This window comes from Lepus europaeus, chromosome 8 (genome assembly GCF_033115175.1).
Source record: "Lepus europaeus isolate LE1 chromosome 8, mLepTim1.pri, whole genome shotgun sequence".
Lineage (NCBI taxonomy): Eukaryota > Metazoa > Chordata > Mammalia > Lagomorpha > Leporidae > Lepus > Lepus europaeus.
Window position 1 is genome coordinate 30,033,722 of NC_084834.1, and position 27,218 is coordinate 30,060,939.

Consider the following 27,218-nt stretch of genomic DNA (forward strand, 5'->3'; position numbering starts at 1 on the left):
ATCCGCTGGTTCACTTCCCAAATGGCCACAATGGCTGGGGCTATACCAGGCTGAAGCCAGGAGCCAGAAGCTTCTTCCAGGTCTGGAACATGGGTGCAGGGGCCCACGGACTTGGGCCATCTTCTGCTGCTTTCCCAGGGAGCTGGATCCGAAGCGGAGCAGCCGGGACTCAAACTGGTGCCCATATCGGATCCTGGTACTGCAGGCCACAGTTTAACCTACTGCGTCACAGTGCCAGCCCCAGTCGTGAAAATTAAAGGGGATTCCATTTCTAAAGCATGTGCATGAGCCTCATACATACCAACCATTCATGAAAAGCTTTCACTGTAGCATACAACTCAACTCATTTCAAAATAGGAAGGCACAACACATGTAAGAGTCATCATAACCAAAGCATTGCGCTTACAGCCACTTTGATAAAATAAAGCACATGCTGGGAAGAAAGTCAAATTTCATTTAATAAGAGTGACTCATAGAAACTATAAAATTCCTGCTCACCAATGACATTTGCAATTGCTTCCCCTGGATGATAATTATTTGGCCAGCAGACAGAAAAACATTGCAGGGAGCTCCTATCTGCCAGCAACAAACCAACATTTTCTCTTCCTACCAGCCTTGCTGTCACTTTCATGCTGGCTTTCACACACCAGGGTCTTCCAAAAATTCATGGAGAATGAATAGGAAAAAACAACGCTTGGGGGACTGGTGTTGTGGCATAGTGGGTAAAGCCACTTATGATGCTGACATCCCATAAGGGTGCTGGTTTGTGCCTCAGCTGCTCCACTTCCGATCTAGGTCCTGCTAATGGACTAGAAAAGCAGCAGAAGACGGTCAAAGTACTTGGGTGCCTGCCCCCCGTGTGGGAGACCTAGATGGAGCTCCTGGTTCCTGGCTTCAGCCTGGCCCAAGCCCTGGCTGTTGCAGCCATCTGGGCAGTAAATCAGCAGATGGAAGCGCGAACGCGCTCTCTCTCTTTCTTTGGGCCTCTCACTCTAAAATCTGATCTTCAAATAAATAAGCAAATCTTTTTTTAAAAAAAAAAAAAAAAGTCCACACATGGATTTCAAAAATGTTTTTGCACCAAAATAAGATTTTTAAATTCTATTTTTTTCCATTAATTTCTTAAGAGTACGCTCATACTTCTTTGTATAAGCCCGTCTCTGTATTATTATGAGCAAACTCCCAACCCGGAGGCCTTTTAAGGAACCATTTCATAACTTCATTCACATGGTGTTCATCCCCAAACCCAAACAAACCAGAGACTGAACACAGGAAAGTGTAAGCTTGGCACGAGGCTGGCCATCCCATCAACTCATTACTGCTTCCCATCCATGCATTAAGTGAGAAATAGGGAAAAAGTCCAAAGCTATATCCAATTCCAGGTCGAAGCCATTATTGTTCTAAGTACTAATAATTTCAGGGTGCTACAGATGCATCTAGGCTTGAGTCATCCTCTCATAAGCAGAATCAAATATGAGGGGTGGCTGGTCCACTTGCTGCTACCTTTGCATTAGAGTCAAGATGGACTGCACACTTGCAGGCTTTCCCCACTCCCAGTTTCTAGTCAAAGCAAGATAAAGCACTGGAGTTGAGACCAAACAGCCCCTATAGACTTACGCTACTCCTAGCACAACCATCCAAGTCTGGCAAAGGGCTTCCACAGGGACTAGTGGAAAGCTACACAGTAACCGAGGGCTACGCTTTTCATTAGTAACACTTGTGGTCCCCACCTCTCCCGGAGGTCCCACATCCACCTGTCCTGGGCTCTCCCAGAAACATTGGCTATGTCCTTCAGTCTCTCCTCACAGTGTGAATCTCAGCTCTGGATCTTTCAGAATTCAGCTGTCCCACCACCACCAAATGCCTCTGTCACCAACTCTCCCTGTCACCCTATTTCTACTGCCACAGGACAATTCTGATGGTAAGTCAGGAGATCAGGATGCACACCGCAGCTCTGTCCTTGTCTAGTTGTGTGACCGCTCGCAGGCTGACCCTAACTTGTTCCCAGTCTCCAACACTGCCTAAGCAACCAGGTCTAATAAACAATACGTGAGTGCATTTGCTTAACCACCTACCAAGCCTTATGGACACTGGGGGAGAGAGTATGTGGAACGCTCAGAAAACACAAAATGTTCTGTGTTAGGATTTTAAGTCTTCCCAGATGTGGATTCCACATGGACTTTACTTCTGCCTCCACGAGATGTCCTGAAGCAGCACTGTCAGCAAAGGGCCGGCTCTCCCCCCGCAGACAGTGGGGCTTCAGAGGTCCGTAGGGAAGGAAGCAGGTGCAACCTGACAATGGCTTCATGCTAAATCCATCGATCACTTTCACGGTGTGAGGCTTCCGTGTCCCCTGCACCCTTTCCTGTGGCTCCACTTTCAACGCTGTTCCGCTCTCCATCTCCAGCATCCTCAGAACAGCCTGCGGAGCCTCCATCTCCTCACATTCACGGCGGTTAAGAGCACGGGCAGTGAGGACTGCCGGACTCCAAATGAAGAGAGGGAGAGGGAAAGGCTGGTGGCCCAGCTTGCTCAGTTCATGCTGCGTTTATGTGTTGAAGTACTGCACTATACTCCACGAGAATGTACAAATGAGAGCCGACATTTGGCCCAGCAGTTAAGGCGCTGGATGGGATACCCGCATCCTAGGCTGAAGTTGCTGGATTCGAGTCTTGGCTCCGGTCCCTAGCTTCCTGCTAATGCACACCTAATACACACACCCTGGGAGGAAGTGGTGACAGCTTGAGTAATTGGGGTCCTGTCGCCAGCGTGGGAGTCCTTGATTGAGTTCCCAGCTCCTGGCTGTACTTAGGCTTCCTTGTTAGGGACCTCTGTGGAATGAACCGGCCAGCGTGAACTAGATCTCGCTCTCTCCCAAGTAAATAAAAAATCTGTTAACATAAAAGTCTTTCATGTTAATAAATAATTTCAAATAATAAAATACCTTGTGAAAATAAGAAATAATAATTTAAGTTTTTTTTTTAACTTATTTATTTTCATCTCATTTGAAGAGAGAAAAGAAAGCTGGAGATAGATCTTCCATCTGCTGGTTCAGTCTCCAAATGCCTGCAACAGCCAGAGCTGGGACAGGCCAAAGCGAGGAGCCAGGAACTTCATCCAGGACTCCCACATAGGTGGCAGGGACCCAAGTACTTAAGTCATCACTTGCTGTCTCCCACGGTGCACATTAGCAGAAAGCTGGGATCAAAAATTGAGCTGGTCTCTGCTATGGCCTGGGAAAGCAGTGGAAGACGGCCCACATGCTTGGGTCCCTGCACCTGCATGGTAGACCTGGAGGCTCCTGGCTTCAGATCGGCCCAGCTCTGGCCACTGCAGTCATTTGGGGAGTGAACCAGCAGATGGAAGACCTTTCTCTCTGTCTCTCCCTCTCACTGTCTGTAATTCTCTCTCTCAAATAAATAAATCTTTTTTAAAAATATGAAGGACATCTTTAAAAAAAATTGATGGGGCCAGTGCTGTGGCGTCAGCCCTGGCCTGATGTGCCCGCATCCCATATGGGCGCCGGTTCTAGTCCCGGCTGCTCCTCTTCTGATGTAGCTCTCTGCTGTGGCCTGGGAAAGCAGTAGAAGATGGTCCAAGTGCTTGGGCCCCTGCACCCATGTGAGAGACCCGGAAGAAGCTCCTGGCTTCATATCGGCTCAGCTCCAGCCGTTGCGACCATCTGGGGAGTGAACCAGCAGATGGAAGATCTCTCTCTCTCTCTCTCTCTCTCTACCTCTCTACCTCTCTACCTCTAACTCTTTCAAATAAATAAATCTTTTTAAAAAATTGAGCTGGGACTCAAGTGGCATCCCAAGTAGGCTCTGAACAACGGCACCAAGCATCTGTCCCATAAGCTAAGTATTTAGACGCATGTGAAGGCCATAGACTTGTTTACTAAGAAACTGGACAAAAAAATTAATGGAAAAGTGAAACAAAAGCAGAAAACAGAGAAATCCATGTAAACTATTCTGACACTGTGAATTGTTGCAAAATAAACAATTTCCAATCAGACCAAAAGCAATAATCCCATTTAACAAAAAAAGGTAATTTAAAATAGAAATGATCATACGTCCAGGTTAACTTTAAAAGCCACTTCCACAAAACCAATCATAATAAACCAACAAGGAATGTCTTCCATTTTAAACTCTTTAAGATTGGTTTGTGAAAACCTGAGATATCCCAAAATCTTACGAATCATATGTGAAAGAAACTTGATAGAGGTTTTCTTAATGTGGCAACAACCCCAGAAATTTACCTGACATGATGAAACAAGTTGTGAAGCTGAAAGCAGACATTTTTGTAAACTGTTAATAGCAAAAGTAATTACATGGATGATGTATCAGAGGCGAAACTGATTTATCTTTTTAGTCCATGCATAGAGAATGCTTTTTCAGAATGGTTTTTATGAGGTAAAGATCACAGATCCAAGATTACAAAAATACAGTTGAGTCATCCGATTAATAAAAAATTATCATTTTTCCACCTTGTATAATGTTTATACTATTTTCCAACTTTCTGAAATTTGTAATTTACTGTATTTCTCATTCTGAATAAAATCTAGTTTTCTATTTACAAAAAAAAATAGACATTTAAAAATTCAGTCTTGGGCTTAATCACGGTTTGCAGTATTCCAGCTCAGAGACTTATCTCTTGGGACAGGTGTTTGCTCTAACGGTTAAGACACCCACATCTGTTATTGGAACACCTGGTTTGGTATCCACCTCTGGATCCTGACCCCAGCTTCTTGGTACATCAGAAGGAGAGGAAGGGGAGATGGCTCAAGTACTGGGGTTCCTGCCAGCCACACGAGAGGCCTGGATTCAGCTCCTGGCTCAGGGCTGGGAGGCATTTGGGCCGTGAACCACTAAATGGGAGCTCTTTCTCTCCCTGCCTTCTCTCTGTGCCAAATAACTAACATGTTTCACTGCTTCAGCTGCTCATGTAAATGAGGATAATGTCATCTGTCTCTTAAGTTTCTTACGAAAACAATAAGACAGGGGCCAGCATTGTGGCAGCAGGATACACTGCCATTTGCGACACTGGCATTCCGTATCAGAGTGCTGACTCAAGTCCTGACCACCGAGCTTCCAATCTAGCTCCCTGCTAATGCACCCGGGAAGGCAGAGGAAGGTGGGCCAAGTACTTGGGCCCATGCCATTCACGTGGAAGACCTGGATGGAACACCAGTTCCATCCAAACATGGCTACTGTGACCATTTAGAGAGTAAAAAGCAGATGGAAGAACTCTTTCTATCACTCTTTCAAATAAATAAATAAATCTCTAAAGATAAATTCATTTAAAAAACTTCATTATCTCTTATCTGAATTAATTTAAAATCCAAGCAGCTATCCCATCTTCCATCTTCTACTCTTATCCCCTCCCCATCAATTCTACTCGCTGTCAGAGAGTGCAGCACACTCCTGTTCAAATCTACCACAAGCTCACATGAGGCTACAGAACCAAGGCGAAGTATGCAGCCCAGCTCCCGGGGTCAACCACGCTCTCGCTTCAGCTGCTCCAAGCGTCTCTCACAACACACCAGTCACTCACTTCTACTGACACCATCAGAAGGTGGTATGGACACCTTCTGTTCCATTATCTTCCCACTAGAGAGATGAGCAGGAGCTTACAGCCCTGGAACACACAGACAATGGCTCCCTCTAGAGCAAAGGGATTGCTTGTTGGACTTTCTACAAGATTCCTTAGACTTAGAGCCTTCTCCTGTGACACCACCCACTGCATCAGGTGTTAGTGTCATCTGGTCCTCTGTGCAGTATTCTTGTGAACTAAGGCTCAGGGAGCCAGCACAACATACAATGTTCCAGCTACTGGGAGTAATAAACTGTCCTGTCTCTGACCAAGAGTTGTATGTCTCTTATCAGTATCCATGAAGCTGTGCAGGTAACTTGTTAAGATTTATTTATTTGAAAGGTAGAGTCACAGAGAGGCAAAGGGAGGGGGAGACAGGGAGAGGGAGAGAGAGAGAGAGAGAGAGAGAGAGAGAGAGAGAGGTCTTTTACTCCGCTGGTTCACTACACAAATGGCTGCAAAGGCTGGATCTGTACCAACCTGAAGCCAGAAGCCAAGAGCTTCCTCTGGGTCTCCCACATGAGTGCAGGGGCCCAAAGTCTTGGGCCATCTTCCACTGCCTTCTCAGGACATAGCAGAGAGCTGGACTGGAAGTGAAGTAGCCAGGACTTGAACCGGCATCCATATAGAATGCCAGCACTGCAGATGGAGGTTTTACCCACTATGCCACAGCGCTGGCCCCCAGGTAACCTGTTAACTTCAAAGTAACATACCATCTCAGAGCCCTCACTGTCTTAAAAATCAGACTGAAGCCAAGCTTTAAGAATAGTACAAGCAGGGCTTGTAGTACACCCCTCATAAGCAAGAAGCAGCTACAGGAGCTATGATGATTCTACGCCCTTCAGCATCCTTTAAAATTAAAGTCTGGAATCTGAGGGGGGAGTGATGTAGGCAGGCAGATAGGATAAAATCAATTAGATTTGTGAGCTGGAAGACCATGTCCCCTGTGTCACCTCATGCCCCTACCTGACCCCACATGTACTTCACCTGCCAATCAGACTACGTAACCACTCCCCTTTGGAGGTGGATAAAGGCATGGTGGCCCCAGCCCTTGTTGCTCCGTAGGTGTGTGACCTTCGGGCTGCCCGCTCTCTGCTCTCCTGCCTACTTGCTTGCTCCATGTGGCTCCTGGCCTGCTCTCTGCTTGGTATGGACCCAACTCGACTTCTAGGTCTGTCTTTCTCCCCTAAATAAAGCCCTCACTTTCTTATGTATTCCTCTCACTGAATAATCAGCTTAAAAACTTAAAAAACAGTCGTATCTCCACCATTTTTCCTCCAGTGTTTTTCCTGTAATAAACACTTTCAAAGTGCTGGCTGGGGCCAGTGCAGTGGTATAGCAGGTAAAGCCAACATCTGTGGTGACAGCATCCTATACGGGTACCAGTTCACATCCTGGCTGCTCCACTCTAATCCAGCTCCCTGCTAATGTGCCTGGCAAAGTAGTGGAGGATGGCTCCAGTCCTTGGGCCCCTGCACCCACGTGGGAGACCCGGATGAAGTTATTAGCTCCTGGCTTTGGATCAGCCCAGCTGCAGCCACTGCAGCCGTTTGGGGAGTGAACCAGAGGATGGAAAATCTCTGTCTCTCCCTTCCTAACTCTGCCTTTCAAATAAATATATATATATATTTTTAAAAGTGCTCAGTAAAGCCCATTGGATGTATGTAACACCATGAAGGGGTAAGCAGTAAATTAAGCTAGAAAAGATGGGACAGTTAATAAAAGCACTAACTTTCTTTTCTTAACATTTCAAGTAGCATGTAATACAAGAACATTTTGTGGGGTACAGTACAACATCTCAACACACGTATACAGTAGAAAGTGATCCAGTCAGGCAACTGGCATTTCTAGCTGCTCATCTTCATGTGTTTGGAGCCTGCCGGCTCCTCTCTTCCAGGCCTCTGTACAGTAGAGAATTTACACTGTGAAGACGGCTGCCTCGGCAAAGTTATGCCAAACTCGTCGCTCATACAGCTCCAGGGTGAGCAGTGGGAAAATTTTCCCAATATAAATTGGCAAAGAGGCTCAAACTCAAGGCAAAAGCTAGCTGTGGTTTTTCCAAGACTCCTTTCCCTCCCTGGATGTAGTGACCAGAACACGAGAACAAGGCCTGACAGTGTCTCACTGCTGCCACCTGCCTCTCCACCCCGGCAGCTGCTGCAGCAGGTACTAAGTCTAAACCAACTGCTAGCAAAGCCAGGACAAGCTCCTCCCTGGGTGGCTGGGTGGCCGTGTTTGTTGTTGTTGTTTTTATTGTTGTTTCAGCTTCCAAGGGAAAACCAGACAGTCTGAAAGCCCTGCCATTCTTTCTGAGCTACTTCCTGTCCTTTGTTCTCTCAAAGAGATTGCGCTTTACTGCTCAAATGTCCAGGAGGTTAAAATCAAACCAGTTAATTTTGCTGCTTGTTAAAGAGTCACATAAAATTACCAGATAAATTGAACTTGGGTATCTGATTTTCCTGTGTAAACTGCTACATAAAAGAAAAAAACCACAACTAACCCCTCAGTGCTCCCAGAACCTTGAGTCAGCCGTGAGGCTTCTGTGGGGTGTGCATGGTAGTAGAGTGGGTTGTGCAGCCACGTGGAAGACCCACTTTCCACACCAGAGTGCCTGGTGCGAGTCCTGACTACTGTGCTGCAGATCCAGCTTCCTGCTAATGCAATCCTAAAATGGCTGAAGTGGTTGGGTCCCTGCCACCCATTGGAGATCCAGACAGAGTTCTGGGTTCCTGGCTTTAGCCTGACCCTGCTGCCAGGGCTGTCACTAGCCTCTGGGGAATGAACCAGCAGATGGAAGACAAGTCTGTCTCTCTCTCTCTCTCTCCCCCCTCCCTCCTTTGTCTATGTCATTCTGCCTTTCAAACAAACAAAACTTTTTAAAAGGTTTTGCAAAATAATGGGACTACATAATTATGATCAGCCTCAGTTTCTGAACTTTTTCTTCTTAAGAAAAAAAGATTTCTTTATTTGAAAGGCAGAGTTACAGAGAGAGGTTTACTCCTGAAATTGCCACAAAAGCTGGGACTGGGCCGGGCTGAAGCGTCTTCTGGGTCTCCCAAGCACTTGGGCCATCCTCCACACCTTTCCCAGGCCCATTAGCAGGAAACAAGATCAGAAGCAGAGCAGCCAGGGCTCAAACCAGTGTCTATACGGGATGTCAGCACTGCAGGTGGTGGCTTCGACCCCTATTGCCACAGTGCTAGTAGCCTCTAAAGGTACTTCTAACGAGTACCTCCTGTTCACTGAGCACTCAACACGCAGCACTAATAAATGGTAAAATGACGCTAAGAGTACAGAGAATATCACAAACAGCACAGGCCTCATCAGAACTTGATGCACACACACAAAACCTAGCCCCGCCTGTAAGAAGATAGTTTACCAAGTTTTTCGGTCTGAATTCACCTCAAGCACTCCTTGAAAATACACCTCTGACATTCTCTTGCTCCTATCTAACCTCCAGCCTCAAATACGAGCAGACCCAGAACCAAAGCAATTTATTGCAATGACCATTCTAGGTCCTATTAACCTTCTTCACTCCTGTTCTTTGTGTTAGAGAGGGAAAACTGGATAAAACTGCAGGTAACAGAGAAGAGGTTGGAGATGGACGAGTGATAGCCATAAACCAAACCCTCAGCAGAGAGACACGGGGTGGAGGCCAGGACCAGGCAGGCCATATCATAGGAAACATTTGCTTAATGAAACACGACCATTCATTTAGAAATGAACGGCTTCTCAGAGTTCGCTTCAAACACATCCGATTACTAATTGAGAAAAAATGAATATTCAGTTCTGACTTGCCTGGATTTAGTATTTCCATTTTGCATTTGCCTCTCTGCAGACACCACAAGATGCTTCAGCTCCCTCCCACATGAGCCTGTCCTCTACTTCCACCCACACTCCCCTCACACCCATTTTGATTAAAAAAGAGACAGCAAGTGAGAAACAGTGGTCTACTTGCTGTAAATTTTCTGCAGACAGCTGTTCTGTATTTTCTTCATTTTGCATGGAATTTGCCCTTGGCAATTTAAGATTAATGTGCCATGGTGGTAAAAATATGCTGCAGGTTCACTCTCGGCATCTTCTCTTCCACACCCGCAAAGATTAATACTGAAATATACACTAATCACTACCCAGAGCACATTTCAAGACTGCACACAACTCCAGAGAGTTCTGGAATCAGAAACAACCTCAAACCAACTTCAGCAAGATTTTCCAAAAACCTAAAACCCAGCTTTGTGAAAGGAAGAGACGCTTACTTTTACATAGGACAAATCAACGATTTTCCTGTCTTACATGTGGCTTCCTGCTTCTACCCCACGAGTTCACAGCTTGTTACAATGCTGAATTTGATAACTGACAGCTTGCCTAGGCCGACGTTTTAATGCCATGCTCTAGAAAATTGAAGTGAATATTCAAATTATTCACATATGGGAGCTTTTTAAAAGAGAAACCTCATAAACAAAAGTGGCATACAAATCTCGTTTTAAATCATAACTTAAGAAAATAGCAAAAGAGACTTACTTTGCTCCTCGTGCACCTGAAACACAGGGTGCAGTGCAGGTCCCGAAAAAGACAAGGTGTAGGCCTAGGAGAGATGGCTCCCTTTTAGGAAAGGGAGTGACTCGCTCAAGGACATTGCGTCACCACCCTGCAAGCTCTGAAACCATACAACCCCTGCACACCAACGCAACGTATCTTCCTATGTCTAACGAGTTATCCATAATTCAGAGAGATGCTTACACAGATGTGTGCAACCACGAATTCACAGCAGGCTGAAAATCAACATATATGTATGTGAACGTTCCAACTCCAGGCACATCTAGAACAAAGGCTTCCAATGATCTTACAAATGCCTGTTAACAGCTAGCGATGCCGATGTGGCGTTTCAGTGAAAGCTGTGTCCTTGAACAGATAGCGACTGTTCACGGAATACTCACACGTGGCCCAGGCCCCGACTGTATTCAGACAGGAGAAGAGGCATGCAAAAGATAATGAAGATGTTTTCTCCACGCTAAGTAAAGCTCCAAGGGGAAAAAAAATGTAGGGGATATAATGAACGGTATCAGGCAATAAAACTGCCAAACGAGGAACACACAGGTATCAGGATTCAAACAAAGCAGGGCAAGAACCCAGAGAGGTAGTGAAGATACATGGTTCATGAATACGTCACACAAATCTAGCTCTTTTAATGTCACAAGCCTGTGTGCAAGGTAGACAGTGCAAGTTTCCTACTTATTGTATTTCTTCTTTCTAAGAAACTAAGGTTTGGAAGGCTATGAAGCCCTCCAAATGCACACTTCACTGCAGCTGCAACTTGATTATCACCTGTCATCCAAAGGCAGGTCAAGCCTCCACAAAGTAACCCTAGTGCCTCCCTTGCCCCATAGCCCTCTCCCGCCATTCCTGCCATCTTGCCCAAGGATGCTCAAAGTATCACAGTCTTCCAATTATCTCCTCTGCAACCCCCACTCTCTCCTCTGCCAAAATTCCTTCCTTCTCACACCCAACCTACACATGGACCTGGACAATTCCTCTTGTCCTTATAGAAACCAATTCAAGAGCTGGGCACTGGGTATCAGAGAGGCTCAGGAGGGGCCAAGGAGGGCGCTGAGCCTACTGTGTGTTCCAGCAATGCAGGCAGAACAGCCAACCCCATGACCCCATAATGACAGCTCCAAAGCCACCAGAGGCTATGCGCAGTGTCTGCTTTCAGTAAGGCCAAGGCAACGAGAGCAGGGCTGTGTTCACCTGCTTGAGAACAGTGGGATGCTCTCCTGCAAAGGGAGGGGCTCCACAGGGCACCAGAAATTCCATGGCACGCAGAGACAGTGGGATAATGAAAGCTGTCACAAATACTTCTCAACTTGCTGGGTTTCACCTACAAAAAGCTTGAAATTTTAATTGCCCGTGGCTTCAGACACCCTGACACTTGGCCACCCTTAGTCATTTTTATTATGTCTTCTCTTGACTTCACGATTTAGGACGGAAGATATACTTTATATCCACATGCTCCCTTCCACAATCTGCAAAGCTAGAGACCTGTCACCCAGGGCCTTCATAAACTCTACCCACCTGAAGCCTCCCATGGCTGCTTCTGTCTCCTAACAGCAAAAGATCAGAACATCCATCTCCATGCAACCACTCTCCTCACTGGATCTCTCTCACTGCCTAGAGCAGGGGCCCAGCCACCAATTCTCATTCAACAGAATGAGCACTTGTCAAGCCCAATGTAGGCCATCAGGCCTGCCACGCACCCTAAGCTTCCTCAATGTCCTCCTTCCTAAGCTAACACTTGAAGGTGAGACTTCTTATAGGACTCTCATCTTCTCTGTACAGTCTACTGCTAAGCATAACCAGCATGACCACAGCAAAATTTTCTGAACACGACTATACTATTTGCTTCCACAAACACACCAACGTCTATTAGCCAGACTCAGGGCCTCACTTACAGAATACTCTATCATCAACAGGATCCCTAGGCATCCCACAGGAGATGATGTCATGCCGACATTTTAAAGCCTGCTACTTTGCTCTCTACCATCCACTACCCCTCACCCAGCACCTTCACAGCAAAACCAGGTGCCCAAGTACCTGCTTCAACCGACTCTTCACGTTCTCCTCCCGGTCAGCTCTGGCTTGTCTCAGTCACACTGGCTCTCCACATCCTTGCTGGGGCTTTTCTACATGCCAAAACAGACTTTCCTACCCTTGAAATCAGGGGTGGGGATCCTTTCCTCTGCCCAGGGCCATCTGGATATTCATAACATTATTCATGGCCATATCATTATCAACTTGAAAATTAACCTGCTACAGATTTGTCAAATTTCAATTCCCCCATGCGTTTGCCTTGGCAGGGCCAGACTAACTGATTTCACAGGCCTTATTCTGGCCCACAGACTGGACAACCCCCACCCTGCTTCAATTCTAAGGAAGCCCATTCCTAAAACAGCTCTTAATTCACAGTGGGTCTCTCCCAGTCCATCGATATCACTAAGATTCTCTCCTGCAAACTCGTAACTTGATTCGAGAGGCAGACACAGAAGACAGACGGAGCTTCCAACCACTGCTTTCCTTCCCAAATGTCCGCAACAGCCAGGCTGAATCCAGGAGCCTGAAACATAATCCGGGTCTCCCACATGAGTGGCAAGAACCCAATTACTTGACACATACACTTCTGCCTCCCAGGGTCTGCACTAGCAGGAATTTGGAGTTAGGGGCCGGAACAGAGTGTCGAACCCAGGTACTCTTATACGGGACATAGGCATCTTAGCCACCAGGCCAAACATCCACGCCTGTAACATTTTTATTACCTGTAAACTTCAGTTTCCTACAAATTTCTATGTTCTGTCTACCATTAATAGATCAAGGGTTAGATGTAAATACAAACAACCCTTAAGGCCTATAGCAAGACTATATGCACCCTGTGTTGGCTCAATAAATACTAGTTAACCAACTGGCTTCATGTTAGAACCAGGTTTAACCATGATAGACTATTGAAGGATGGAAACGAACACTGCTCCATTTCTTCAGAACTTTTCTATTTTGTTTGTTTGGATTTAGGTTGGGTTATTTTTTAAAAAGAATTAAGAGAACATGCCCCATGTAGCAGAACATGACCCACAGGAGGACAACAATTAGTGTATTCCATTTCTCCAGTGATGGCCACTCTTCTTTTCAGATAGGGATTCCCGAACTGTGCTTTGTATCAGAATCCCCCGGGAGGTGGTATGACAACTCCCACTTCTAGTTCACACCCAGTAGCAATTTAGTCAGACCACTTAAAGATTCCAGGTGACTGCAATGTACAGAAAAGTCTGCAAACAACTGCTTTAGGAACTCCTTCAGCTTGGTACGTGTAAGCAGTAATTTTCAATGTTGGAGTCGGTACACGTAATTAACATGTATTTCATATATGGATAAAAGATCAGCAGATCTGACTCCCACCCATACCGTAACTATATGAGCACACAATTCTATGGAAATGAGAGAGTACAAGTAATTGATTCTGATACAGTAGCAAAATGGGATTTGTTCTCATCTTGTTAAATAGTCCCACTCAGGCCAATATACACGAATATCTATACTCATGTATACTATAAATATTAAGTCATGACATTATTCTATGTGCTATATGTTCTTTGTTATCTAAGCTATGTTAATATGTTGTTAAACTACTTTCTTATGCTACTGAGGACTGTAGTAAACATTAGACATCTGCCTGATGCTTTGCAAATATTTCAGTGAAACCACAAATAATGTTAATACTAGAAACACAAAATGTCTTTTATTTAAAAAAAAGTTAAGAAAGGTTAACTGCTTTCACCAGACCAACTGAAATGGGAGTTTACAGAGAACAATAGAAATATTTAAGATGCTCAACATAGTGACAGAAGTAATTCTTCCATCAGATCTCAATGAATGCTTCTAGGTCATGATGCACGCAGACCCACCAAGTACACAGTGGTCATGAACGGGATTCGCCAGCTCTGTTTTGCAGGCTCCTGGTAGGGCTGTGTTTCCTGTAGCCTTTGGGGTTGAGTGAAGCCACATGGCAATGGATAGCCATTTAGCTGTGAGCACATGTAATTCACTGCAAGACCAGAGCACTTATTTGCTGGTCCTAAGCCCTCCAGATCAGCCTCCCTCTGACTGGGCAACCAGGAACTTTGAACCTGGCCGGTTGCTCCAGAAGCGCAGTTACCACAGTGATGAGCAAAGGTTTCCCACCAGCGCTTGATGAGTAAAAACCACAAAGGAACTTAAAAGTGTTTCTGGGAAAATGGAACTTTAAAAAAGAGGGGTTTTGGGGGGGTACAAAATAATTTTGGGGTACAAAAAAATTTTTGGAGCCCAAGCATATTTTTTTCACAGCATGCATTTTTTCCATGAACTTTTGAGATAACTCACACAGGTATGGATTGTTGTATTTTTTTTTACTTTTTGGCACCAAATAAGTGTACCGCTGAATTCCATCTTTCCACAAACTTTTTTAAGTTCCCATTTAACTCTTGTGTTTTAAGCTAAGAAAATACGGAAGCCGGCGCCGCAGCTCAATAGGCTAATCCTCCGCCTAGCGGCGCTGGCACACCAGGTTCTAGTCCGGTCGGGGCGCCAGATTCTGTCCCGGCTGCCCCTCTTGCAGGCCAGCTCTCTGCTATGGCCCGGCAGTGCAGTGGAGGATGGCTCAAGTGCTTGGGCCCTGCACCCCATGGGAGACCAGGAGAAGCACCTGGCTCCTGGCTTCGGATCAGCGCGGTGCGCCAGCCACAGCGTGCCGGCTGCAGCGGCCATTGGAGGGTGAACCAATGGCAAAGGAAGACCTTTCTCTGTCTGTCTGTCTCTCTCTCTCTCTCTCTCTCACCGTCCATTCTGCCTGTCAAAAATTTAAAAAAAAAGAAAAGAAAAAAGAAAAAGAAAATATGCAGGGTTCTTAATAGAGGAACATAAACTAGCTTTACCCTGATTTAAAAAAAAAAAAAAAAAAAAAAAAAGAGGGGTCAGCACCATGGCTCAACGGGTTAACGCCCTGGCCTGAAGAACACATAGCCGCCAGTTCTAGTCCCGGCTGCTCCTCTTCCAATCCAGCTCTCTGCTATGGCCTGGGATGGCAGCAGAAGATGGACCAAGTCCTTGGGACGTGGGAAACCCAGAAGAAACTCCTGGCTCCGGATCGGCGCAGCTCCGGCCGCTGTGGCCATCTGGGGAGTGAACCAGCGGATGGAAGACCTCTATCTCCATCTCTACCTCTCTCTGTAACTCTTTCAAATAAATAAAATAAATCTTAAAAAAAAAAAAATAAAGAAAAAGTGTATGAAGCAACACCTGTAGCACAAAAGAGCTCAATATCCAGGAGAGCCGGTTTGGGGAAAATCGTTCAGAGCAATATTCCTGGGTCAGTCACTGGCACAGCAGCTAAGTCACCACTTGTGATGCCCACATTCCATCTTGAAGTGCCTTGGTTGGAGACCCAGCTATTCCACTTCCAATCCAGCCTCCTGCTAACACATCCCCTGGAGGGGAAGCAGGTGATGGCTCAAGTCCTTGGGTTCCTGCCACCCACGAGGAAAACTTGAGAGGCTGGCCTCCTGACTTCAACCCTGGCCCAGCCCTGGCTGTTGCAGGAATCTGGTGAGTGAACCAGTGGATGGAAGATTTCTCTCTGATTTCTGATTTCTCTCTCCCTCCTCACCAGCCCTGCCCTTCAAATAAAAAATTAAATTAAAAAGGTGGGGGTGGGGTATTGTGTGGCACTTGTTAAGGCAGCATCCCATGAGCTCCAGTTCAAAGCCCAGCTGCTCACTTCCAATCCTGTTCCCTGCTAATGTGCCTGAGAAAGCAGCAGAAGATGGCCCAAGTGCCAGGATCCCTGCCATCCACTTGGCAGACCTGCACAGAATTATAAGCTCCTGGCTTCAGCCTGGCCCAGCCCTGGCCATTGCAGCCATTTGGGGATTGAACCAGCAGATCTAAGATCTCTCACTCTTTCTCTCTTCATAATTCTGCCTTTCAAATAAATAAATAAGAATCTTATAAAAATAATTTTTTAAAAAATAGAAATATGCTCAGAAGGAACTCCCAAATTTAAGCTATAAGACAGAGATTCTATAAGGTTCCCCATCATTTTTAATAAAGAGAATCAGCAATCAGATCATGTTAACTCTATTTTTAGTCTATTACTCAAGTGAAAGCAACAGGTTTCAATAATGAAAGGCTTTGAAGACAAAGATTTAGAAAGAAAAAGATACTTTTTTGGATGAGTTATTCAATGGGAAAAATTAAACATAAACTGTGTAGACTCATTCTTCTATTAAAAGTACTCCACAATTTGGGATGGGTGTTTAGCCTAGTGGTTAAGGCACCCATGCCCAGCTTCAGCTGCTGACCCAGCTTCTAGCTGATGCAGAACCTGTGAGGCAGAGGTAAAGACTCAAGTAACAGGGTTCCTGCCACCTATGTGGGGCACCTGGGCTGAGGTCCCAGCTGGAGGCCGCTGAGGCTATTTGGAGAGTAAACCAGTAAATGAGAGCTCTCCTTCTGTGTTTCTGTCTTATTTTAAAAGATAGTCAATAATCTATATATCGATAATAAAACACACTTAATACATGCAGATTCCAATATATTTACACCATTCAATGTACATAACACTCTATAAAACTACACATGCCAATCAGAAAGCCTTCTACTGAGATCTTTATCTGTTCAGGCAGAAGGAAAGGTATGAATAAAACATACCTTTTGGAGAAAGAATTTCATTTATCAAAACTGATAAGCATGCAAGTGATATGATTAAAGTTCTAACTTAAGGACTTCAGATGAAAAACATGAGGGCTGAGTGAGAGATACTAAAAATATTTTTCCAAGCACTAGGAAAATGAACAAATTTATCAGTTCAATTTCAGTGCAGGTTGAAATGATGAAAACCTGTCAGTCTGAATTGCCCCTGTGAGTGAGTGTGGGAGAAAAGGCTTTCAGAGCTTCAGTTGTTATTGCTGATGGGCAAATCCCCAAATCATGAAACAGCTCATATTTATCTGTTATCCAGCATCTGAATTCACAGGTGGCAGTCCTGGATTTAAAACAAAAACCTTGTATGATGGAACAGGTGAATGCCATCCTTCATCCCACTAAGTCATCCAGCATAGGGCTGGAATGTACATGATTTGAAAAGTGAATTAAATATTCAACTTATCCATGCCTCACCAAGTCTCTAAACAAAGAGAACTTCAACAACCACAAACAGCCTGTTTTGCAATGTTCAATATTTGTTTCTCCCAAATCTGCAGGGACTTTATCTTAGGGACTACAAAGAAAATTCCTACGGGCTTTTGGTCAGTGGAGGAATTAGTTTCCTTAAAACTTTAACAGAATCAACCGAAATATTTAACAACAGACCAATAAACAAATTGTTATATATCCATAAAACAGAATACTATCTGTGATAAAGAGATGAGCTAAAGATACATCCAACAGGATGAATCTCAAAAGCACTACACCAAATATTGCCAGAGTGTAAAGACCATGGGCTGCATGCTTCCATCTGTAGGAAATGCTTTAGAAACAGGCAGAACCAGAGCGAGAAAAAGCAGCTCAGTGGATGCCAAGGATCAAGGAGGTCGTAGGGGATGACTGTAAAGCAGCAAGAAAAAATCAGAGGCAGGCACAGAATCTTCTACAACTGCAGTAGCAGTTATACAATTGGATACATTGTTCAAAACTTAACAATTTGCACAGTTACAATCAGTGAATGCTACCTCATGAAAATTAGGCCTCAATAAAGTTGATTTTTTTAATGGCCATTCACAAGACAATGGAGGAGAGAGAGTCTCTTCACAGCTTAAAACAAAAAGTGAGCATGACTGGGTGTCCAACAGTGCTGACCCCTCTCTTGGGCTGAACTGTGCCCTCCTGAAAGTCACACACTGAAGCCCAAAGCACCACACTTCAGGAGAGCCTTCAAAGGGGTGATTAAGTAACAATGAGGTCATAGGATTTGGGTCTTGATAAGAAGTTTGGGTACATTAAGAGACACACCAGGGCCATGCATGCACAGAGAAAAGGCCATGTGAGGACACAGCAGGAAGACCTCATCTGCAAACAGAAGAAACCGACCTTGACCTTGGACATCCAGCCTCCACAACTGGGAGAAGATAAAATTGTACTGTTCAAAGTCACACCGTCCATGGTGGTTTGCTATGGCAGATGTAGCAAATGAATACGACTCTCTTGTCAACATTAATCTCATGTTTTAATGAAGGGGAGAAAAATGGACATTAAAAAATATCCCCAAATGTCATAGTAAATGAATAATTGACCTCATGGTACCCAGAATGAGCATCCTGTTTTAATGCATTTCATTCTACACTTCAGCAAGCAAGCAACAAGTGTTTTCAAACAAGTTTTAGATTTTTACATACCTATGTCCTTTCATGAATAAAACAATTCAGATAATCACATTACCTCGTGTTTCAACTGCACTGATGCATTTTCTGAGAATCGTGAATCCAATCTTATCCAACTGTGCACCTAAAAGAAGTAGTTATAAAATTTTTAAGGACACAATTATTTATATCTCTTTTCCCCACAGAAAGGAGGGGGAAAGCTACTTAAACTTTTATTTCACTATTTTAAAAAGATAAATAAGACTTATTCCCAATTTAAATGACTTAAGTTAGAATTCATCAATTTCATATTCTATTCATTTGAGAGGCAGAGACATGCCAAGGGAGATGAGGGGGTAGGGTGGCAGATTCCTATCCACTGGTTCACTCCCAAATGCCCAATGTCTGGGGCCACAACCGGCCAGCTGGGGAAAGCAATGCAGATCTCATACAGGAGCGGCAGGAACCCAAACACTGAGCCATCACCACTGTGCCCCAGAGACTGCACTGGCAAGAAGCTGCAGTCAGGAGCCAGGCTGGGAATGTAGCCCAGGTATCCCAATGTGCAGCTATGATTTAACTGCTGGGCCAAAAGCCTACTCTCAAATTTCACATATTTAGAAGAGCTTTTGCTGGAAAATCAGGATATCCACTTTCAATGATTTTTAATACATTTATAACTTAAAAATAATTTCAAGATAATATAATGTGTTGAAAATAATAAAAAATAGTGACATAAATTTTTAAGGCGTGCTATCTAGTAACCAAGATACATTTTGCTAAAAATTCCAACCAAAGCTCAACTAAGGAAAACTATACATATAAGTAAAGGTTCTTACATTACTTGAGTATCTAAGAAAACAAAATTTTTTTTTAAGTTGGAGTGGGAGGCAGGTCTTTAGGAAAGACTACAAAATTTTAATTTGGAAAATGAGCTTCAAGTAAACTGTTGAGATTTTATGCTACCATACACCACGTTTTCAAAATAATATTTTCAAAATGAATTTAAAATAGATGATCATGTGGCATAGAATTTCAAAACTAAAATTTGTATTTTTTCTAATACATGTGTTTCCCAATGAATAGGTGACATATGTATACCCCAATGAAAGACAATTCTTGTTCCAAAAATGAAACCAAGAAAAGCAGTCCCCTTCACCACTGCATTCAGAACCCACACAACAGCAGCGCTAACTCCTGGCTCTCATAGGGGCTACATGAATGACCCACAAATACAAGCTCTGTACCTAATACATAATGCTCAGCTTGAGGAAAATTTTACTGAACACCAAGCAGGGCTTTCCCAATTCATTCTCTCTCTCTCTCTCTCTCTCCCCATACACACACATACACACAATTTACATTTTATAAATTCAGATATTTCTTTCTGCTTAAACTATCCCCCACCTCCATCCCCTCCAAAAAAATGGCATGCTTTAATTTCTCTCTATTAAATAAGAAAGAGAGCAAAGAAGCAAGGAGAAAAAAGAAACAGGGAGGAAGAAGATGAACGAGAAAGAAGAAGCACCAAGCAAAGGAGAGAGGGAGAAGGTTAAGCAGGTGCCTCACAATGGTTCAAGTCCTGGCTGCTCTACTTCCTATCCAGCACCCTGCGAATGCACCTGGGAAGGCAGCAGAGGATGGTTCAAATACTTGAGTCCCTACCATCTATGTGGGAGGCCTGGATGGACTTCTGGGCTACTGGCTTCAGCCTGGCCCAGCCCTAGCTGTGGCAGCCATTTGGAAAATGAACCAGCGAATGGAAGACAGTGTGTGTGTGTGTGTGTGTAAATCTGCCTTTCAAATAAATTAAAAAAAAAAAAAAGAAGTGATGCTTCAGTGAATTCACCACCCTCCCGTGGCCCCTCACCAATGTCTAGTGCTGGGATGGAGGGGGGAGGGGACATGTCTTGTACTCAAATGGTGGCTTAAGTGATCGTAATTATTTTGAAATCATATTACAGAGTTTCCAAACTGGCCATTTCACAGCTGTAGCCTTAATTTCTCCAAATATACGGAAAGCAAATCTACACAAGCACCCAGAAAATCCCAACACATTTTTGCTTTATCTCAGCAACAATGAGAGTTGCAAGGACAGACAGTGTGCATATGAAGATCCTTGAGAGTTGTTATCTGTTGCTATTTTCCAAGTCCCAATGACAGCCAGCGTTCTGAGACTATGTGGGGAAAGAATACGAGGGACAGGGAACAAAGACCTGAGTCCAGGTGTGCATGCGACTCTGCCACCAGGCAAGTTGGACGCTGGATACCTGAAACTCTCAGGTGATTACTTACGGTTTTAAAAAGATAAAAAAGTGAATTGTAGAGAACGTGTTTAGGGTTTTGCAGAGCAAGACTCAGAAAAGCTCAGAACTGGGAAAGCTCGGTGAGGGCTGCAGCAGCCCCGGGAACTCTGATGCAGTCCCCAGTGGCTAAGAGAGACCACAGGCAATGGAGGACCAGCGCAGAGCAGGTGCCAATCAAGTCCCCAGCAACAGCAGCACATCAGTGATTGGCAAAAGCTAATGCGTGGAAAAGAGAAAGGAACACTCATTTTGTAAATTTGTACTTACTTCCTTCTGGTCTTGGGACGATGGCTCTATTAAAACTATGGAACAGCTAGTGAAAGAGAAAAGGAAGAGTATTTTTAACAAATCAGTGAAAATGATTCAAGTAGGCACAATCAGGACCACGTAAAAAATACATTTTTATGAATCTGGCATTGGATCATGGTCCCTGAGGGACATATTTGGTCTTGGTCCTTGCTTTCTGGGCACAGGATGCCTGCATCCTTGGATTTTACGAGTCACTGAAGTCCTTTCTGGTCACATGTGAGTTTACACTATGAGGTGTGTTAGCACAGGATCCCAAGACCGCCTCAGAGCACGGCTGAGCATCAGAAGGATCAAGTGATTGGAGGGCTGGCACTTCCAGTCCCACCCTCACACCTCTCTGGGAGTGAGCTGGAGACTGAGCTCCAGAAAATCTGAAGCAATGAAATTTGATGAGCTTCTGGGTTGCTGCACACATGGGGCAGCTGGGAAGATGGCGCTCCCACAAAGGGAAGCTGTGTATGCCCACCCAACCCTCGTGCCACACGCTACCCCATGTGGCTCTTCTATCTGGCTGTTCCCAGTTGGCTCCTCCATGATACACCAAGACATGTAAGCAAGACGTTTCCCCTGAGTTCTGCAAGTGTTTCTCACAAATTACTGAACCTACAGGGGAAGCCTGTGGGCATCCCCAGTAGTGGACGGCAGCTTCTTGCTCAGTAATTCAAACCGGGGCAGCCCTGGGGGCCTGGGCCCTTCAGGTGTGGGGTCTGATGCTAACTCCAGGCAACCCGTCAGAGTTGGACTGAACGAACTGTAGGACACCCAACTGGCATAAGAGACTTGGATACAAGAGAACACCCACACATCTGGTGTCGGAAGTAAGCGTGCAGAGAAACAATGTAAGGTTCTCTCTGCTCTTGTGTAGTATCAGGAGTTCTGATGCACACATGGGCAGCATGGAGTACATCTGAGAGGCTCTTCACTCTCCCAGAGGTATGTCCAACCAGCAAAAGTAAGACGCAGGGGCCACGGTCCCTACAGAATGTCCTGAGAGCTTACGGGAAGTAGAAATGTCCAACCTTCCAGCTACGAGGACAAAGACACTGCCCGCCTGCTCACCAGAAAGATGAAGTCCATTTTTGCACGACCAGTCCTCACATCTGGTATTTGCTTACGACAGTGATAGCCTCTGCCCATGCTTTAAACAACTACCCCTCAAACAGCCCACGGATCGCTTTGAGCAGCCTCTAGGAATTCCAGCTGCTCGCCCGGCATCTGCAAGGCACACTGCACCTGTGAAAAAGCACCACTCTAACTGTCCCCAAATAAACTGTGCAGCCCTGCCTCTGTGGGCGTGTCTGAGTTCAGGACTTGGCTCTTACTCTAATGGAGAAGTGACTCAATCACATGATCTTTTCAGCTACGCAAACTCACTTTCCAAAGCGCTTCTTGAAACTCTAGGGACGCACCTCCCAGGTTAAGTACACTGCCTTCACTAAAAAGGGTCAGGACAATCCACTTCGGATCTCAGTAAGCACAAACACTGTAAGGACTTGTAACTCCCAGCTAGAAATTTTAAGGACAAACCAAGAATAAATGGAAATAAAACTATGTCATCTAAATACAGCTCAATCACGGTAAGGCGACTCAGAAATCTGATCACTGCTTTATTTGCAAGGATGATTTACTCCCCCTGCACAGCATCAGTTTTTCAAAAGCATTCCTGTGAGTTTTCACCTGTCAAACACCAAATCAAGACACTGCACACAGTGGGGACTCAGTTTGCTGTCCCCATGTCCTATAGTCCCACAGGGTTTTCTCTGTTAGCACCAGCTAAGACTATCCTTTGCCCACTTCATACGATCCATTCCAAAACCGCTCTCCTCTCGCTGCATGTGATTCCAATCCCACTTCTCCCACCATGCTCTTTCTCTTTCTTTCACCCCTACTAAAACGGCTAATTTCTTCCAGAGACGCTCACCTGGCACCTGCCCTGCAAGTTTATTTTGAGTCATAATACTTTAAGCAGAGTTTATTTAAATTGGTTCTGTGGTAGTTTCCATAATTATCCTCACTAAATCCCCAATGGAATACATGAGCTGCCAAATTCTCAACTCCCAAACACCACAAGTCTACCAAAATGAAAGTAATGCTTGAATCAAGTGGCAAACAGACTGAACCCAGTGTATCCCAATGCGCATCACTATCTTTACTTCATTATTCAAACCAGTCTGATACAGAGGCCCATTCACTGAGGCTACATCGCCCTGCATATTGGAAACCATTAGACTAAACCATAAATCATTAAATCACGCAAAATAATTATAGCAGCCACTCGTGACACTGCCTCATCTCCGCTGAGATGAACACACTGCCAGCATTTACTGCGCTCCTCACCCAAAGTACCATTAGGGAGGAAAGAAGAAACTGAGAACCCGGATGCCTTCCTCAAGGAAAGCAAATCGGAGCGGCAGAGTCGAGAGAAATCAGAAATAAAAACTAATGATACACCCATCTGACGTGTGCGGCTGCTACCCCAAGCCAAATTACAAGAAGGCTGAAGGCTTCCACGAGGAATTCCAATACCAGCTGCAGCAGGGAGCTTTTCTCAAATACCATCAAGCACAAATACCAAGAAGGAACACAAGGCGACTCTGAAGGACTTGAAATAAAGCTCAGCCACTGGTTATTCTTACAGCTTCTTTTCCACCCAGAGCTTCCAACCACTGCTTCCTCTCCTCTTCTGAAAACGCCTGCATGGTCAGTGCAACGCCAGGCCTGAAAGACACCAGGAATGCATCAAGTTACCCACTGCCACCTACACCACGAGCTGCTTGCCTGTTTCCTTAAGTTTTAATGAGATGATACAGTCGTTACTGTGTTTCATTATTAACTGTGATAAAATACAAATAACATAAAATTAACAACTTAACCATATTTAAAGGTACTGTACACTAGCATTAAATTTATTTACATTGTCATGCAACCATCACCACCAACCATATCAAGAACATCTTTCTCATCTTGCAAAAATGAAGCTCTGCACCCATGCAACACTAACTCCCCATCCTCCCCCTCCCCAGCCCCTGGAAACCACCATTCTACTTCCCATGTTTATGAAGTACACTAACCCTGGTATTATATGGAAGTAGAATCATACAAGATTGCGCTCTTTTTGACTGGTTTATTTCACTCTGCACAGCTTATTCAAGATTCATCCATGTTGCAGCAATGGGTGAGAATCTCCTTCCTTTTGAAGCTGGAATAATATTCCATTTCACGTACATACCACATTTTGAGTATCCATTCATACATCCGGAATGCCTGAGTTGCTTCCACCTTTTGGCTATGGTGAATAATGCTGCTATGAGCGTGGCATAGGAGTACCTATTCAAGACCTTGCTTTCATTCTTCTGAGTTTATGCCCAGAAGTGGAACTGCTGGGATGTGTGCCAGATGTGCATGGATATTCAGATGTGAAATAAGCCCAAGACAAGCTGCTCCCCCATCGTGTGTCATTAGGAAAACGCAAATTAAAACTAGACACCACCACATCCCATCAGAATGGCCCAAATCCAAAACACTCATGATGCTCAACATGGATGAGGAAGTGGAGCAACAACAACTCAGTCACCGTTGCTGGGAGTGCAAACTACCAGATACTTCGGGAGACAGTTGGGTGGTCTCTTACAAAAGCAGACATACTCTTACCATACAACTCTGCAATCACAAAAACTAAATGAGCAGGAAGTTTATCAACAAATGGTGCCAGAACCACAGGATATCTGGGAGCAGCACTGTGGCACAGCAGGTTAGGCTGCCACCTTCGACAACAGCATCCACATGAATACCAGCTCTTATCCCAGCTGTTCCACTTCCCACTTCTGATCCAGCTGTCTGCTAAGGCGACTGAGAAAGCAGCAGATGGCCCAAGTGCTTGGGTCCCTGCCATCCATGTTGGAGATCTGGGTGGAGTTCCAGACCCTAGCGACAGCCTAGCTCAATCCTAGCCTTTAGGCCATTTAGGGAGTAAAGCAGCAAATGGACAATAGCACTTGCACGCTCATTCTCTCTCTCCCTCCCTCTCTCCCCTCCTCTCTACCTCCCTCCCTGTCTATAACTGTCCCTTTTAAATAAAAAATCTGAAAAAAAAAAAAAGGAAAAAAAGAGGCTATACAAATGAGGAAAAAATAAACCTCAACCCAACTACCTGACATCATACACCACTCAAAACTCTTCATAAGTTATACACTAATTATAAAGCTGTCACAGGAAAACATGGGAAATTTCTTTATAACCCTATGGCAGATAAAGATTTCTTAGAGCAATATGCTGTACCAATAAAATTTTTAAATGGATAAATTCAACATCCATATTAAAATGTTCATCACATCAAAGGATACTGTTATGAAAACTGACACTCAGATTTTACTGTTGAAGATGCAGAATAGAGAGGGAGCTTACTGCTCTAGTCTAGGGGAAGAGAGTTTTAAAAACGTGGAGAGACTGCAATCTCAGGGAAGAATTGGGAAGAAAACTGCAGAGGAAACTCCATGCAAATTAGAGGGACACTGTGGACCTATGTGGAGGGTGTGGATGTGCACAGCTTGGGACCCCAGCAGATAAGAGCCTCAGCACCAGCTTTGGAGTGAGGTGAGACCAGACTGCAGCAGCCCAAGCCTCTGGCGATAAAGCTGAGCGAAGAGTCAGGCATGGACCTGACTTGGAGCCCTGTGGGAGACAGTGTACCTGTCAATCTAGAGGGGAAAAAGGGGGGGCACGTTTCTCTCTCCCTGACCACCTGATACCAGCACCCTATAACTAGCCAAGAGAGAGCAGGCACCATTTTGGATATAAGTAACAGCTGCACCAGACTGTGGCTGTGTGCCCAGCAACCAGCCAAGAGGAGATGCCCAAGTCTGGCTGGGAGAATTGACAGGGAGCTGGGAGCTCTTTATTGTGGATGCCTTGTGTGTCAGGACTGTGACAACACTGTGGCTGTGTGGGAGGGCGCAGAGGGTGGCTGGGTCTCTGGGCAGTCACTGTGGGCAGCTCCACGTGCTCGGGGCTCCCTGAGTCCCTGCTGAGGGTCACTGCTGCAGGATCTGTGTTCACACCAAGAACTGCATGGATTCTCTGCACAGTTCTTGTGACAGCACTGGTCTTGGCACCCAGGCACTGGTCTCCTGGGAGGAGAGCAGGTGAGCATGAGAATATGCCAACAGAGCAGAACAAGCCTACCTTCTGATTAGAGATTTACCATGCCTAACATGGCTATCACCCTGGACACTCCCCTCACCCTGGAGCACTGACCAGAGCTCCCTGACCACACCTAGCACACACCTCTGGGTATTAACTGAAAGAGCAGACACTCCACTAAGTCACACACAGTCCAAAGACAAAAGCCATCACAGGGCCAAAAAAAAAAAGTATCACCAAAAATGCCTAATAATAAATGGAACAATTGAAGAAACAAGAATAAAGAAGGCAACATGGCATATCCAAAAGAACACAACAGTTCAATACTAGAATGAGGATGAAGAGACTGATAAAATGCCAGAAATGAAATTCAAAAAATTGATCATAGGATTACTTAGAAGTAATCAGAAGCAAATTCACATGAACTAAAGTACATACATTACATGAATGATATTTTTCCCATGAAATTGGGATTCTAAAGAGAAATCAAAACATAATATTGGAAATGAATAATTCCACAGAATAAAAAATATGTAAAAATATAAAAAATTATACAGTCAGACCAAAAAAATAGAAGAAGAAATTAGAAAACTAAAAAACAATGTCAGAGATTCACGGGATACAACCAAATGACTGAACATAAGGGTCCTAGGAGTTTCTGAAGGCATGGAAAGAGAATCGATTCGAAGCCCTTTTTAGTGAAATAAATACAGCAAAATTCCCTAGTTTGGAGGGAAAAAAAGGACATCAAAGTACAGGAAGCACACAGAACTCCTAATAGACATGATTAGAAAAGAGCTTCACCACGACACACTGTAGTCAAACTCTCCACGGTAAAACAAAGAAAAGATTCCAAACTGTAAATGCCAGGCTACTTTCAGAGGATCTCCAATTAGACTTACAGCTGACTTCTCATCAGAAACCCTACATGCTTGGAGAATGGTGATATATATTCCAAAATTTAAGAGAAAAAAACTGTGAACCAAGAATACTG

At 44.6% G+C, this 27,218-nt stretch overlaps 1 protein-coding gene across 2 annotated transcripts in view; it reads right to left on the reverse strand.

Annotated features, from left to right (window-relative positions):
- ARHGAP10 (Rho GTPase activating protein 10) overlaps positions 1–27,218 on the reverse strand; it is a 357,364-nt gene that overhangs the window by 142,365 nt on the left and 187,781 nt on the right. For both annotated transcript variants that reach the window (XM_062199520.1, XM_062199519.1), the window contains exons 11-13: positions 23,722–23,803; positions 21,044–21,089; positions 18,550–18,615 (exon numbers count right to left, since the gene is read on the reverse strand). In XM_062199520.1, the coding sequence (XP_062055504.1) occupies positions 18,550–18,615; positions 21,044–21,089; positions 23,722–23,803 (194 nt within the window). The remainder of the gene's footprint in view (positions 1–18,549; positions 18,616–21,043; positions 21,090–23,721; positions 23,804–27,218) is intronic.